Source organism: Emys orbicularis, chromosome 3, assembly GCF_028017835.1.
Source record: "Emys orbicularis isolate rEmyOrb1 chromosome 3, rEmyOrb1.hap1, whole genome shotgun sequence".
In the NCBI taxonomy this organism is placed as follows: Eukaryota; Metazoa; Chordata; order Testudines; family Emydidae; genus Emys; species Emys orbicularis.
In genome coordinates this window covers 84,896,345-84,913,459 of record NC_088685.1, presented here as the reverse complement: position 1 = coordinate 84,913,459, position 17,115 = coordinate 84,896,345, and the positions used below count along the sequence as shown (strand labels likewise).

At 43.7% G+C, this 17,115-nt stretch overlaps 1 protein-coding gene across 2 annotated transcripts in view; it reads left to right on the top strand.

The window, feature by feature from the left end:
- Positions 1 to 900: 900 nt before the first annotated feature.
- SCML4 (Scm polycomb group protein like 4) overlaps positions 901 to 17,115 on the top strand; it is a 59,411-nt gene continuing 43,196 nt past the window's right edge. The window contains exons 1-3 of one of the 2 annotated variants that reach the window (XM_065401973.1): positions 901 to 1,071; positions 12,555 to 12,684; positions 16,481 to 16,681. In XM_065401973.1, the coding sequence (XP_065258045.1) occupies positions 916 to 1,071; positions 12,555 to 12,684; positions 16,481 to 16,681 (487 nt within the window). In that variant the 5' untranslated portion in view covers positions 901 to 915. The remainder of the gene's footprint in view (positions 1,072 to 12,554; positions 12,685 to 16,480; positions 16,682 to 17,115) is intronic. The other variant, XM_065401974.1, reaches the window with a different exon arrangement.

The window sequence follows — 17,115 nt, the reverse complement described above, 5'->3', positions numbered from 1 at the left end:
TCACGAGATTTTTAAAAATAATTTGGGAGGGGTTCTTTTTAATTGCCTTCTGCTTTCCTAGCCATGCGCTTGGAGCATATTTTCAAGCTTTTCTCTGCTACCATGAAGGCTAGAAATATATTTTTAACAATGAAAGCTGGGATTCTCATTTTATCACTTGCCTCAGGAAGTGGGGCTTTAAGACAACCACCAGGTATTATGAGAATCATGGTAAAATCACAAGAGTTGGCAACACTGCATTACTAACTAGTAATGGGAGGAATGGGACTTGGATTTGTAGTCCAGAAAAACAAATGGCTGGACAGACAAATATATGAAAATTCAATTTTTTCGTTGGGTTTTCACATCTTTCATTAGTGTTTTTTTGCCAGAAGCGGTGAAGAATCTTTTTTATTCCCTCAATATTTTGCATATGTTTGTACACTTACTTTGTTTATTAAAAGCTGAATGGGAGAAAATGGGCTAGATTCTGCTCCATTAAACCTACTCAACTCCATCGGCTTCATGGAGTTGTGGGGAGTGACAGAGCATGGTGACAAAAACCTGCTTATTGTAGTTCAGTAACAGATGCTAGAAAAATTGTAGAGAGTAAATATTTAACCATAATAGTGGGAAATTGCCTTTCTTTAACATACAACCCTCAGCCCCAATCTTACACCCTTTACTCCTGGGAGTAGTTCTTGCACATCAGGTAGTCCCATTTGAAGTCAGTGGCACAACTTGTCTGAGTAAGGGTTGCAGTAAGACAAAATAATAAAGTGAAAAAATTGCTGTGGCTTTCGCAGGGTTTGAAAAATTATTTTCAATGTAAACAACAAAAAATGCTTGGTGTTTTTTGTTGTTGTTTGTTGATTTGTAGCTCCTCTGCATATGAGTCACTTGTCCTCGCTGCCTCCAAGACTGGATACTGTTGACATGCAGTCTCCAAGAATACCTGGTAGAAAACGAGGAAGACCCCCACTCCATTCTACTCCGATGAAAATGGCTGTTCACAATCTCTATTCAGCGCCGTCTGGTTCCTTGCCAGTAGTGAAGATCCCAAAGAAGAGAGGAAGAAAACCCGGGTACAAGGTACATATACTCAACCCTGCCACTCCCCAGGTTCCTTTGCCGTTAATGATTGTGCCTGATGCTTTAGGATATAATGCAATAGATATGACATTTGAAATTTAAGATAAATGTATCAAAGGCCTTTGTGGTGCAATGCAATAATAGAACAAGAACTAAGCTTCTCTTCAAGGAATTCATCAAACTGATTAAAAAATGGGGAGAAATTGCAAAAATGTTGAAAATGTTTTCATTTGGAAGTATTTGAAAATAATTTATTTTAAAAAAAAATTGTGAACTTTTATCCACATTTTTTGGTGTTCTGATTTTTTTCTTCCCTCACCCACTTATTTTAAAGAAAAAGAATGAGAAAAGAGGAAAGAAATAGGAAATTGGGTGAAAAAATAGAAGTTTTCATTAACATAACTTCAAAATTTGGAAAATTTGATTTTTAAAAAAGAAATGTGTATTTTTGGTGAAAAGGCCATTTTTCAGTTTGAAAAATGGTGACCAGCTCTCAATGTACTTCATTACAGCTAGGGTTCCAGGGGAGTGCACTGACAAATCTCAGAGAATTTGGAGTTTAGAGTGTGCCCAGACTGAGACTCCTGAAGACGGAGCGTGTCTCTATCCACAAGACGATATCAGCACAGTCAGGAACAGTGCCAGCTTCCCCAGGCTTCAAACCTGACCTGGAGGAACCTCTTCTAGGAATAGAAGGCTAGTTCACTTTCACTCTCCATGCCTTCAGCTTCTCTGTGGAGGCTGCCAGCTCTGCTGGTAGTTTGTGTCATGGGGACACTTGCCAAGTTGCAATTGGACTGAGACCACAGACTTCATTTAATCTAGGTGAGGAGAGAAGATTTAAAACCTGTTGCTGGTAGTGAACTGGAACATTATGCCTTAATTAGGGTATGTCTACACTAGAATCGTAAGTCAGCCTATATTAGGTAATTACAGCCACCACAGTATTTACTGCAGTGGTGCATGTCCACACTAACCTCTTTGGGTCTGTGGTGTGTGTCCTCACCAGGAGCACTTCCACTGACCTAAGAGGTGCAATGTGGGGAGCTGAGAGCCCAGGCTCCCCACATTGCATGAATAAGGTGTTGTGGCAAGGAGAATGTATTCTGAAGAGTAAAACGAGCTAGTTAGTTAGGTGGGTGTTGTTGGCAGCAGATTGCTCTGTTGTTTTCTCAGTAAATTTTTGAAGGCAGGTAGGTGTATAATGCATGTTTGTTATTCGTGTTACTTTATTTTACCCAGACAATTATAGATATGCAGCCTGTTTCTGAAAGATTGCAAATTGCCAAAAGTTAGAAAATAATAAACTGCTAAAGATCCTAAGCAGAAAATACAGTGACTCCTGTGAACAGGTAGTGCCTTTAAGCCCACATGCTGGTTAGGTCTCTTCTTGCGCCGTTCTCTTCTGGAATTTTGTCTTAACAAATACATTTACAATAACATAAGGTTCCCCTCAAGCTTTCTTTCCAGGTCTGGCTGCTTCTTGAGCTCCCACTTCAGGGCTGCTCAGCCCTCACCTTACCTTACATTCTCTCTGCTCAAGCTGCTCCCACTTCTCTTATATCCAGGTGGGGTAACGAGCCACTTGGCTCTGTGAGTCAGGAAAACCCATTCAATCCTTTCCGAGCACAGCCAACAAATACTAACAGGACCAGGTAACATTGCTAGCCTGTTACACCTACGCACCAAAGATCCCCCCTACAGTAGGAAATCCTTTGTCTTCTAAGCCTCCCCAAGTCTTCCTGAATAATGTTATTCAACCTCTCATTACATGTGCCTCTTCTGTTATTTAACACTGAGACACCTCAATCAAGCTGGGGCCCCATTGTGCCCCATGACAATCCCTGCTCTGAAATGCTTACAGTCTAAGGCACCAAGGGCCTGATCCATACCCCATTGGAAGGATTCCTGTTGACTTCAGAGCCCAGTTCAGAAAGGACTTAAGTATGTGCCTAACATTGAATTCAATGGGACAACTGATGTGCTTAAAGTTAGACACATGCTTAAGGGTCTTACTGAATCAGAACCTAAAAGAGGGAAGGGAAAGATCTGGAAGATCTGTACCCTCTGCTACTGCTTGCCTACTGCCTTCTGTCAGACCTCACCAATGTTTGATGAGGGGTTGAGGGCACTGTGGTGCATTGGGTCCTCTTCTAGCCACAGGTGCCCAGCCAGTAGCAATCAGCCGTGTGCTGTGCTTGCCTGCTGCTCAGACCCAATGCTGCAGGAGGCTGCCCTCAAACCACAGGGGCTGGCAAAAATCCAAGCATCATGCCTTAATCTGAAACTGCCTGGTTTTAGCCCCCCCCCATCCCTTTGATGGCCCCTCTTATCCAGTCTCCTCCCTTTCTGCCATGTTCTACCTTGTTCCAATGACTATGAGTGGCTAGATAATACTTAGTCCTGCCATGAGTGCAGGGACTGGACTAGATGACCTCTTGAGGTCCCTTCCAGTGTTATGATTCTATGACAGCTTCCTCGTCCTCCCCATCCATCCATCTTGCCCTCCTTTCCCAGGATTTGCCTTACTAGATGTGAAGAATTTTCTCCTTCCTCCCATACTAAACTTACCATAACACCTTGCACCATATCCAGTGCCTCTCCGCCCACTGATATTTTCTCCTTCCTTTGCTGTCTTCTCCCTGTCCTCACCACAGGGCCGGTTCCAGGGTTTTGGCCGCCCCAAGCATCCAAAAAAAAAAAAAAGCCGCGATCGCGATCTGCGGCGGCAATTCGGCGGGAGGTCCTTCACTCCGAGCGGGAGTGAGGGACCGTCCGCCGAATTGCCGCTGAATAGCTGGACCTGCCGCCCCTCTCCGGAGCGGCCGCCCCAAGCTCCTGCTTGCCAGGCTGGTGCCTGGAGCCGGCCCTGCCTCACCACGTATCCAACACCTGATTTTTCACTGTCCCCTCATGCGATTCATTCAGATTTTTAAGTGCCCCCCACACACACAACAGATTCACCAATGGCTAGAGAACATCTCCCAACTCCTTTACCCAGTTCCCATAAAAAATGTTTCCATTCACCTTTTAAGATTTCACATTGTAAATAATGTAAGTGAATGATAAAGTAGCATTAAACACACATCCAGCTCAATTACAGGCTTTGGTGTCCACTATGGAAATACTGAAGGATTCTATAGTAACCATCCAAAATACTGTAGCAACATTATTACAAGTAGTAGTGTTTTGAACAATTACTATAAGATGTTGTGGTTTATTTATTTTAATACGGGATAACTAGCCATTTTCCAATACACTATTTATAATTTTATTTAAGAGTTATTATTTATGTGGTGCCAAAAGGGTGCATAATAAATACCAGTGTATTATGTCAGTACACTGGAACTGGAACTTTTTTTTTTATGCTAAGTATTTATTAGTAGCAACATTTGCACCCTTGCAGTACGTTTATACCAAAAATCTCCAAATGCTTTCCAGTGCTTGGATAATAATAACTCTGCTTTACAGATGGGGAAACTGAGTCACAAGCTGATTAAATTATTTGCCCAAGTGTCACAACAAGTTTGTGTGCAGAGCTGGGAACAGAACCCAGGTCTCCTGCTGCTACCACTACACTAGCTGGCTCCCATTTCTTAGTACTGTAGCATTGCATTTCAACTTTAATCTGAAAATGTTCTGGAGAATCTATTTCTTCATCCCACTCCTTCCCCTCCTCAGACTGTAGTTTTACCAAATACAGAACACTTTCAGCAAAGAGAAAGAAACAATAACAGGATTTGAAACAATGGAACTGCTAAGTGAGTAGCAGTGGCACTGCAATTATGAAATATATAATGTAGCCAATCCAAATGTTTAAAAAAAATTGGATCTTGAATGCCTCCAACCCTATTGAAGAGAGAGTTTTGTCCCCAAGAGATGTAAAGCGTTGCTGCAACCAAAAGAAATCAAATAGACTTGTTTCAAATCATCTTTATGTACTGATTCTCCAAGGCATTGAGCACTCTATTTATTATACGTATTTGTCTGGCTTGCATCATTGCAGTAAATCTGCACCACACCATCTTTAATGTATTTATCCTCACAACACTGCAGTGAAGTAGGGAAGTGCCAATATGCCCATTTCACAGATGGGAAGCGGAGGCACAGAGAGGCTAAGTGACTTGCCCATGATCACACAGACAGCCTCTGGAGGAACAGGGAATTGCACCTGGGTTTCCAGTGCCTTAACATTCCTTTATTTCTCCTTCTAATCTCCATTCACTTGAGTGGGAGTTGAGGAGCCTCATTACTTTGTCCAAGTCCTCAGCACTTTCCACGCAGTGACACCTTCAGGGACAGATCCTTAGCTGTATAAATTATCATAGGCCCATTGATCTGCTCCTCCATTCTGACTGAGCATCAATAAGAGTTTAACATAATTAGCGGAGGATGGTCTGGCAAAAAACATTCCCTCTCCTGGGTCTCAGTGGCTCCACATTTGCTGGCAGCATTAGGAGAAGAAAGAAGAGCAATGAATTGGAGATCATTCATTATTTATGGGATCTGCTTTAACGCAATCATTTCTGGCCTCCCGTGTGTGTGACTGGCATCTTTAGGGACAATGCTATTTCTTGATGCGGGAAGGACAGAAATAAGACATCTTTTTCTAGCTGCTGGCTTAAGTTTCTGAAGTTGACATTCACAATTGGTAACATTCAACACATCTGGCCTCGTGCTACTTATTTGCTTTATAGGATTTGCACACCAAAGCAATGTTTCTGCTAAGACTCTGTGTATACGGTGTCCTCTGCTGAAGTGTGCAGCTCTCAATAAAAACACACTCTGAGCGCCAGTCAAAGATTACATCTTGTGATGCGTAGCTCTCGCTTGATTTAATTAGCTCACAAATTGTCTGACTTTCTGATACCATGAGACTTCTATGCATTTTTAAAAGCGACTCCATGCCCAAATGGCAGACAACCAACTTCTATATAGCCACCAGTGAGCTGCATCATTACAGAACAGATGGACAAATGCTTTCTGAATTTTAGCAAATTATGAATTTACAGCCTGGATTTAAATATATTTTTGACTGAGATTTGAACAACAAAGACATTTTATCATACACAATATAGAACCTAATGACCCATGGACTTTTTTTACATAGACAGCTATTTGCTTTTAGTGTCAACGTGTTTCGAAAGTCCCATGCCCCGTGTCAACATGCCCCACCATCAAGTGAGATTTTCTCCCTGAGACACTGCTCATTCTGCATCACTCTTGTTCTAAGATTTCATCAGATGTTTTCCTCCTGTTCTAAACTCTTTTTCTTTCTGATTGCGATGACTATTGCCGTAAATTCTTATCTCAAGTAATTTATAGGGTTAAGCAGGTTCTGGTACGTCTCACTTTTTTTTGCCTTGACATATTGCCCTTTCACTTAACTGGAACAAGTACCCTGTTGGGTGTAGTCTCTTTGTACTGCTTAGGCATTTTTTAAAATGTTACCCTTAGTCTCGCTGTGCCTCAGTTTCCCACCTGTAAAATAGGGATAATAGCACTTCCCTACCTCAGAGAGGAGTTGCAAGGATAACATGTTAAGGATTGTGAGGTGCTCAGATACCATGGCTGGGAGGGCATATAAGTACTTAAGATAGATAGACAGACTGTTGACAAAATAGACTGCATGCTTTTGAATGTGTAGACTTTTTAGGTGAAATCTTGGCCCCAGTGAAGTCAATGATAAAACTCCCCCTGATTTCTATGGGGACAGGATTTCATCCATTGTGTACAAAGGACCCAGTCCTATAAAGATTATTCAAGCTGAACGTCCATTGGTTTCAACTGGTCAAATCCTGGCCTCTTTAAAACCAATGGCAAAACATTAGCTCAATCCCCCGGCAAAGCTTTTGAAAATGTGTTCCTATGTGCTGAACATTAGTAACAATACATATTTTGGGCCACAGCCTCAGCTATGTCTTTGTTGTGCTTGCGCACGTGAATGGGCCAGAGGAGGGGAGCATACTGCAGGTGGCTTTCTGTCAGCAGTGCACGCTGGAGAAGTCTGAAGACTGCTCTAATCCGTATTGGCTGGATTGGCTCAGGATCCATTATACATTGTAACAGAGAATCTGCCCAGAAAACTAAGAATGCCGTCCCTCTCTTTCGGTCTTAATTCTCAGCGTATGGTGGCATAAGTAATGGGTTAGCTATATTAATAAAACACCCCGTGACTCAACCCAGTGCCTTTTTTTAAGGCTAAATGTACAGTACCACTTATGTAAAATGCTCACTGTCATCAATGACACTTATGCGTGAATAAGAAATATATGATCGGGGCATGGATCTAATTTACATACTGTATCATCCATTGGATTGGTTTAACTACTGAACATTCTGCCCCCGAATCATTTGCTCTGACATTTCCACTACCCGGTTGTCATAGTGGTTGGGGCATGGTGAGATATATTCCCACAAATCATTCATGAGCTTTTCATTTTGACTCTGTGCATAAAACATATTTGAATGATTTACAGGGAGGATTTTCCATCTATTCTACACCATTTCAACACATTTGCTCTGACTGTCTGGCTCACTCTGTTTTTCATTTTTCTTCCACATCTGCCCTATTTTCTTCACAAACTCACAGTCCGTCATGGGTTTGGTTAGATTTCCAATAGAACAGAGTCAGCCCAAGATAAGAAGAGTGTTGGTATTAAATATTCAGAGACTCATGGACAGCAATAACTCAGACTGAGATATTCAGTCTCCAAAGGCATTTAAGCTTCAGCAGCACTGTTACTATATCATCTCCTGTAATCCTGCCATTACTTTATTATGGTCTAAGTATAAAATTTCCCTCATCCTTCCCCCCTAGAAGTGGCATTTATTTGTACATGGATGCTTTAGTGCAAATTCAGTTTTAATTAGATTTGCAGAAAACTGTTTACTAAAACTGAAAGAAGAGGCTTCCAAACTAGTGAGCTCACAACGGTCTAGTACCCTGTTTATTTGCTCTTGAGCTGCGCACCAGCCTGACCTGCACCGACTAGGATGAAGATGCAGAAGAAAACTTTAAAGAAGGCCAAGAATGTGCCACTAAAGATGCATAAGCTGACAGATCTGCAGTGCTCACCTCACGAAGGGCTCCTGTTAAAGTGATTCAGGAGACTTGAGTTCTTGAGGGCTGGGGGGGACTAGTGTGTGTGAGTCAAGTTTGAGGCCAGCCTGCTGTGAGTCACTAAGAAGGACAAACAGCCAAACCACAAATAAAGTACCACTTTTAGGTGCCCCTTCTCCGAAACAAAAACAAACACATCAAATTGGACTGAGTAGGGTTGTCAACCCTCCCGGATTGGCTGAGAGTCTCCTGGAATCAGAATCGATCTCCCGGTGGCTACTGAAACCACTCTGGGAGATTTTAATAGCCACTAAAAGTCCGGTCTGCGGCACAGCGGGGCTAAGGCAGCCTCCCTGCCTGTCCTGGCTCCATGCGGCTCCCGGAAGCGACCAGCACGTCCCACTGGCTCATAGGCGCAGGGGCAGCCAAGGGGTCTCTGCACGCTTCCCCCACCCCAAGCGCTGACTCTGCAGCTCCCATTGGCCAGGAACCACAGCCAATGGGAGATGTGGGGCAGTGCCTGCAGGCAGGGGCAGCGCACAGAGCCACCTGGCTGCCCCGAGCCTAGGAGCTGGACATGCCGGCTGCTTCCGGGAGCTGCCTGAGGTAAGCGTCACCCGGAGCCTGCACCCCTCCCTCCTCCCACACCTCAACCCCCTGGCCCAGCCCTGAGCCCCATCCCACACCCAATCTGCCTCCCAGAGCCTGCACCCCAACCCCCTCTCACACCCCTGCCCTAGCCCCAAGTCCCCTCTCACACCCTGCACCCTCTCCTGCACCCCAACCCCCTGCCCCAGGCTCAGCCCGGAGCCCCCTCCCACACTCTGAACCCCTTGGCCCCACACCCCCTGCACCCCAACTCCCTGCCTCAGCCAGGTGAAAGTGAGTGAGGGTGGGGGAGAGCAAGATGGAGCGGGGCCTCGGGGAAGGGGTGGGGCCTCGGAGCAGGGGCATGGCAGGGGCAGGGCAAGGTGCTTGGATTTGTGCAATTAGACAGCTGGCAACCCTAACTGAGAGAAGGAGCACAGAACTCCAGCGTGAGGGACACTGTACGTTTCGTAGCATCAACCCACACTACCAAGGATAAACTAACAATTTCACTTTCTGACTTACCACATTTTGCAAACCCCAAACCAGCTCCAGCTTAAGGCTTTCCAACGCTTATCTTCCCCCCCTCCCGCCGCCATTGATTTTAATGGTTGAAAAATCACCAGTGGCTCTGAGCAGACTTTCTCCATTCTAATTTTAACACCCAAAGGTTCTCTAAGTGTTGAACTGAGCATAATGCTACTAGAGAATGGACCAGAATGAATCACCTGACCTGCCTAGCTCCCTGCAGGCCTGACCTGTGCATTGACTTAACATCAGGAGCTGCCATGTTTTATAACCTGATATCACAGCAAATTTAAAACTGGTGAAGGAAATGCTTTTTAAAACAATGAACAATTAGCCTGTGGAGCTCCTTGCCACAAGATCTTATTAGGACCAAGAGCTTAGCATGCTTCAGAAATGGATTGAACAATTAGGCCTTGATTCAGCAAAGCACTTAACCAATTCTTAACTTTTAGCATATGTTTAAACCCCCTCTTCCTCCATTGACTTAAGTGCCATTGATCATCCTACTTGTTTATAAAACACCAGGCACCCCTCTAGTACTATATATGGATCATTATTTATCGTAATGAATAATGACACAACTAATATCACAGTAACCCAATGTAATCAATGAGCTAGTTGAGCCACTGTACAAAATGCTAATATACAATATTTCATGCCCACACTTGTGCATCCTTCTGCCCCATGAACCTGGGGGGTGGGGGGAGTAGGGAATAGTAACTCTGCAATCATCTCATAAATATTTCAGCTCCTTTGAATGTACTAGTCAGTCCCATGGTTTTGATTTTGCACCAAGGGCCACTAGGAATACCAAATGCAGGGGCTTTTGCTTTGTGTCTTCACAATAGGATTGAATGAAAAGTAATCGCAATCATATTATTGTTCTATAGTACCACCAATGAGCTTGTCTCTTTCCAGCTAGCAAGGAGATGAAGTCCCTGCCTTAAAGAGCTCACAGTCTAATCAGACAACAGAGGGGGCTGGGGTACAAGAAAGAGCACAGTGACTGCCTGATGAAGTTTAGATTTGATTTTATTAGGTATATATTGTATCAAGCATTCTCGAGTAAGTCCCCCTTGAGGGAAGGACTAGGTTTTATAAACCTCATGAAGAAGTGTGTTTTAAGGAGGGGGGATTGGCTGTATGGCAGGCTGTGTCAGGTAGATAATTCCAACAGAAACTGCGCCAACTGCAACAAAAAGTTGTTGTTTTTTATTGAGAATATAAAAGTAGTTGTTTGGGGGGGAGGTGGTGTGGCCTAGTGGCTCAATCCCTGGCCTGGGATTCAGGAGACATGGGTTCTAGTCCCAGCTCTGCTGCTGGGTTACTATGGGCCAGTTGCTTCCTTTCTCTGTGCCTCAGTTTTCTCATCTATAAAACCGCTGTAAAAACAGCCATACTAGGGCTGACTGCTGGTCCATCTCTCCCAGTAAATCGTTATCTGACAGTGGCCAATGCCAGATGCTTCAGAGGGAATGAACAGAACAGGGCAATTATCAAGTGATCCACACCTTATCATCCAGTCCCAGCTTCTACCAATCAGAGGGACACCCAGAGCATGGGGTTGCATCCCTGACCATCTTGGCCAATAGCCATTGATGCAACTATCCTCCATGAAGTTATCTAATTCTTTTTTGAACCCAGCTATACTTTTGGCCTTCGCAACATCCCTGGCAATGAGTTCCACAGTTTGGCTGTATGTTGTGTGAGGAAGTAATGAGAATGATACCGCTCTCTTCTGTAAAGTGCTTTGAGACCTACTGATGAAAAGCGCTATATAGGAGCTAGATGGTGGTATTATTACACGACTGAGCTCAAGAGATGCTGAAGCAATAATTTTGCTGAAGCAATAATTGGAATGAGTCTGTATTTGGGACATGATCCAAAGTCCATGAAATACAATGGAAAGACTCTTATTGACTTCAGTGGATTTCGGATCAGATTCCTGATCCAGCTGTTTTTACCCCCGTGATGAAACGAAGTGGTGGCTGTTTTAGGCATTTGCAACCATTGGCAGATATCTTGTCCAACAATTTATTGGTAAGATGGGTAAGTCTTTATCAAAGAGTGTCTGTCTCTCCACAAGATTTTGGTCACGGTTTGGGGTTGCAGCTAATGGTACCGACTTCCTTCGAACGCTGGTTTGGGTGAAGGTTCATAGGCAGCGACATCCCTTATAATGAGTATGGACGTGAAAGTTGTTTAATTTTCCTCAAACCATTGTTCTGTAGCATTCTGTAGTTTGTCCATTAAAAACAAAGAAAAATCAGTTATAAGAAGAACATCTTGAACTGGCTGATGTAGAATGTGGAATTCACCATTTCATGTGCTGGAGAATAGCCAATATTCATTCATGTGCTCTTGAAGCTTATCACTATACCAAAAGAAAAATGAGGGTGATGCTTTCAGGACCCCTATATCATCATGCCAGTACTCTTTAATTACAAAGTAACCAGCCATCATTTGATTGGATAGACATTGCCAGGTATTGTAAGGATAATCACTGTATTATTACACAGTAAATACTCATGGTGCTTATGGATATGTCTACACAGCAAAAAAACCCTCTCTCCTTGCCAGCCTTCAGAGCCCAGGCTCCAGTCCAAGCCTGACTGTCTACGCTGCTATATTTGGCCCTGTACTGTGAGACCTGTGAGCCAGAGTCAGTTGACCTGGGCTCGGAGCCTCACTGTGGCAGTTCTTGTTTTGCTGTGTAGATGAACTCTTTGTCTCTAAAGCATACCACAAGTTAGCAGGATTACTAAGTGTAACTCCGTAGCAATTGACATTTAGTAACATGACACTAACCCCTAAACCATGTTAAGAGCCAAATCCCATTTTCATTAGCCCCACTTGAGTCATTGAGTTTTGCACTAGATTTACACTTGTGTAACTGAGAGCAAAACTTGGCCCTAAATTACTATGTAGATAAAGAGCCCGATTCTCTGCTGCTTTGAGCTGCTTTGAGCCTCGCCAAGTTATTTAAACCTGAGTAAAGGGTGTGTAAAATGCTACCATTGTGATTTGTTTGATTTTACACCCACTTTGCTCAAGTGTAACTAAGTACACAGTGGGGGTATAATATTGTATCCTGCTACTTAAAGTGTTACTGCTCATTGCAAATCAATGTCAGTTTCTTTCAGTCCATTATCTTTCAAAGAGTGAAAGGAGTCTCTTGGCTGGAAGTAAAATGATGCGAGAGCAAATTGCTAATAAGTGGGAGTTCAGTGGAAGTGAAACGTGTGGGATAAAAATAAAATGCACTGTATATATTTTTATTACCCAAATTGGTTATGTCTTGCAGCTGAAGTCTCGTGTTCTGATGACTCCTTTAGCAATCTCTCCTCCAAGAAGCACACCAGAACCTGATATTAGTTCAATCCCTCAGGATGCAGCTACAATACCCAATTCGGCTGCCCCACAAGCTCTCACTGGTATGTTGAATCAAATGCTGCATTGCAAAGCAGTGGGCAGGTACAGTAGTTTGATAGTCAGATACTTGTGCTTTCTAAAGCAAACTTAATCCCTGAAAAATGCAGACTGAAGGATTTAGTACATTTGCCTACTAAACTGATTGCTAAACACACAGAGCAGAGATGGAGCACATTGCCTTCTGAGCTGTAACTTTTTATAAGACTGTACATTCAGGGGTGCTGGAACAATATGTGCAGTGGGGGTGCTGAGAGCCATTGAAACAAACTGTAAACCCGGTGTATGATGGAAACCACTTCAAGCCAGGGGGTGTGGCACCCCTAGTTCCGGCACCTGTGTGTACATTTTGACTGAGTAGTTTGAGGGTTGGCTAAGAGAGTCAGTGGGCCTGATTCTCCTTTGCCCTGCACCTTGTATTGTCATTTCCCCCTGTGCAAAGTTCAGGTAAACAATATCATTCTGATTTTGTAGCATTTTATACACACTTTGAATAGATGTGAATACCTATACAAGGTACAGAGAAGTGGAGACTCAGGCCCGTGTATAGAAGTCCTGCTTCTGTGTTTTTAATCCAGGTTTGGAACAGATCTCAAATCTATTCCCCATGAATAAATATATCAACCTCTCACAGGCACTTGCATTTCTAATGTCAGAGTTGCACTGGCATTGATGAAGCAATAACCTGAATCAATGGTGTAGTGTGAACCTAAGGCACCTGTTAATTTAATTTTGGGAAAAGAAGAAACTTACATTTCTTGGAGAGGGAGGAATGTGATCTAAGGACTCTGGGTCAGATTCTCAACTGGTGTTGGTCCATCAACATCACTTACGCTGATTTATACCAGCTGAGGGTCTGGCCCTTTCTGTCTGACAAGGTTTAATGATTTATGGAAAATACGGGCCTGATTCTCTTCCCACTGACATTGGAGTTATCAGAAGTAACCATTTAAGTCATGTAAGTGAGAGGAGAAGCAGGCCATAATTTGGAGGAGGGTGGATTTATCCTGAGACTTCGATACAGAATTAGGTTTGATAATGCTAGATATAAACAAAACCAAAAATCCTCCTTAGCTCAGGCATGCAAAGGAAAAATCTCACTTCTTCTTTGGTAGCATTCTAATAAGAATATAATATTTTGCACTTATTTAGTTCCTTACATTCTGGCTCACAAAGTGCTTTACATATATTAAATAACAGAGCTTCACAATACCCTGGTGAGATAGATATTGCTATTCCTAATTTACAGGAGGGTAAGGAGAGGCACAACGGTAAAGTGACTTCTTCAAGTCTGTGGCATTGCTGGGAACAGAGTTCATGAAACTTGAGCTCCTAAATCAGTGGTTCTCAAACTTTTGTACTTGTGACCCCTTTCACATAGCAAGCCTCTGAGTGCGACCCCCCCTCCCCATAAAATTAAAAACACTTTTTAATATATTTAACACCATTATAAATGCTGGAGGCAAAGTGGGGTTTGGGGTGGAGGCTGACAGCTCATGACCCCCAATATAATAACCTCGTGACCCCTTGAGGGGTCCTGACCCCCAGTTTGAGAACCCCTGTGCTAAATCATTTATGCCCTTTTGAAAAATTCCCTCTAAGTCTCTTAAATGTCAGGAGACAAAATGTTATCCAGGAGATGCCTCCTTCCACCAAATCCTTCTTATTCATTCTTATGGGGTGCTGCAAATGACCAAATCCAGTTTTAGGCAAATGAAACAGATCCCAGAGCGAAATTCAGAAACACAAACACAGATAGAAATTGAGTCTTGATATTCTATTCTATCAGAGGTTCCCCAATGGTTGATGAACGTTTGGGGGGGTAAGGCAGGGCCCAGGCCAGCCCCCATGGGGGGGGAAGGGAGTGTCACCCAGTCCTGCTCTCCTCCCAGTTCTGCTCTGGCTCCGCCCCCAGCTGTGGCCCCAGCTCCTGGCTCTGGCCCCGCCCCTGCCCCCAGCCTCAGCCCCTGACCATGGCCTGGTCAGCTCCACACCTGGCCACAGTCCCACTACCGGCCCCACCCCCAGCCTCGGCCCCTGGCCAGGGCTCCATTCCTAGCCCTGGCCCCACCTCCAGCCTCAGCCCTGGCCATGGTCCCCTTATCCCTGTCTGCGCTCTTGCCCCCCCCTCCCCCCCAGAAGCCACAGCCCTGCTCCCAGCCCCAGCTTCGGAGGGGGCATGGACAGGGGTAAGGGGGGGGCACAACCCTGAAAAGTTTGGGGACCACTGTATTATATCTTATGTTGTATTTGGTTAGTAAATCTACAGTCTAAGAGCTCTCCACAGCTCATACACGCTGCTTATATTTTTAACTATATTGTATCTTTCTATGTACAGCACTTTGAAGATATAAAGCACTATGTAGTGTTAAGTATTATTGCTATTATATTCATATTTGCCCAGAATTTATTGCTGGAGTCCTTCCTGTTGTTCAATACAAGTGGCTATATCATAACCGTTAGAGTGCACTGTGACATTAGCACTAGATTTTCATTATGGTGATGCAAACTGTACATTACTTCCAACATTACACAGCTGTCACCATGTCCTCCGCTATGTTTGATATTTGTTGTCACATATCCGATTTCTGTCAGAGGATGATGTTATATTGCCTGGAAGATGACAGCTCTAGCACACTCAGTCAGCTATTATAATATATCTTACTTTAGACTTACCCAGGCCTTGTCTTACCACGGGCTCGTCTATAGTCTCCCTGAAACTGAGATAACCTCCCGCATGCTTAAACAAGGCTCCTGCTAGCCAGGTGTTAACAAGGATTATCTTGGTATAGCTGGGGCCCCTAAATACATTATAAACCATTTTACAAAACGGTGCTGCAGAATGGTTCAACGTGTTGCTGCCGACACACAGTTTTAGTCCCAGCAGTGCCCTCTATTGGGTAGCTACCCATCCAATTACTGTTATCCTTATTCTCTACTTCTCTATTCTAAACATTTGCAATATAGGGGCAAACTTTTGCCCTCGCTTCTCTGAGGGCTTGGGATGGTAGCAGCTGAGTGTGTGGAGTGAACTATTCTGCCTTTGCAGGGTATGATGGCTCCTGAGGAGCTTGGAGGCAGCACAGTCAGCAGTTCTCTTCACTTCAGCTTCGGAAAGGCTCAACACGTAAATCTCCCAGACAGTGCCTGTTGCAGGATAGCAATTTGTGTACACAGCCCCAGGGCCTAGTTGTGCCCCCACTCTGCCCAGAAATCGCCCCTAGCAACCACCTTTCTGAGGCTTGCATGGATGACCGCCTGAGGTATACAGATCACATTGCTAGCTGGCCCTCACCCTCTATCCCATACACAGCCCCACTGCAGATCTTAAATGGTGCAGAGGGCCTTCCTGTGGGACTTCTAAACTCCAGGCTTAATTTCACTCTAAGTGAGAAACTTTTCACAGTGTCGTTGGTCATATGACACAATCAGGTAGAAGCACGTGGCGTTTGAGCTCAGGAGTCTGTGACAGTCCCTGTGAGCTGGCACAGAGACAGAATTTTACACAGCATGACATTTTTAGTATCGCACATGACTCAGCAGTTTTTTCAGTAACTTCCTTAATTGCAGGTGACTTGTCATCACTTATCCAAATATAATACAGGGCCAATTTCTGCTTGCTTTACTCATCCAATGGGAGTAAAACCAGCAGCATTTAGTCATTTGTGTCACTGCGCATCATGATATTTCACACTGGAAAGGGCTCTTAATTAAATATCATGAAATATACAAAACCAGAAAACAGGGTTGGTTGTGATGTGAATATCTTTTAACAACTGTGTTGGGATTTTGTGTCTACAGTCTGCATTTACGTCAACAAACAGGCAAACATGGGGCCATACCTTGACAGGAAAAAAGTGCAACAGCTTCCAGATCACTTTGGCCCTGAAAGACCTTCCATGGTCCTACAGCAGGCAGTTCAGGCATGCATTGACTGCGCACATCAGCAAAAGACTGTCTTCTCACTTGTCAAGCAGGGCTATGGAGGCGAGATGGTGTCAGGTAAAACATTGAAAAAAAGCTTTGCAATAAATCTGAAAGTGCTATAAAATCATAACCTTTCTTTTAAATCTCAAGCGTTATTCAAATCATCGGCCCAGCCTCTTTTCCACCCATAGAAGTTAAGAGTAACTCTACTGCAGTCAATGGAATTGTACAGACTTGAGATTAGAATTAGGCCCCAGGTATACAGTATACTGGCACAAGAGACAACAGTATCTGTTTCTGGAATGCTATTAAGTGATTACGCAGCCTAGTTCTTGTTACTGACAGAACACATCGTGTGTTGAAAATGTCATTTGTTTGGCCCAACAAAGCAGCCAGTAAAAATCAAATATCAAAAGCACTTCAATTTCCTATCTCATTTTAAAATTAGTTTCCCTTTGTCTTCTCACTTTTTTTTCCTGGTTCAAGAGGGTTTTTTTTAATCAAACAGT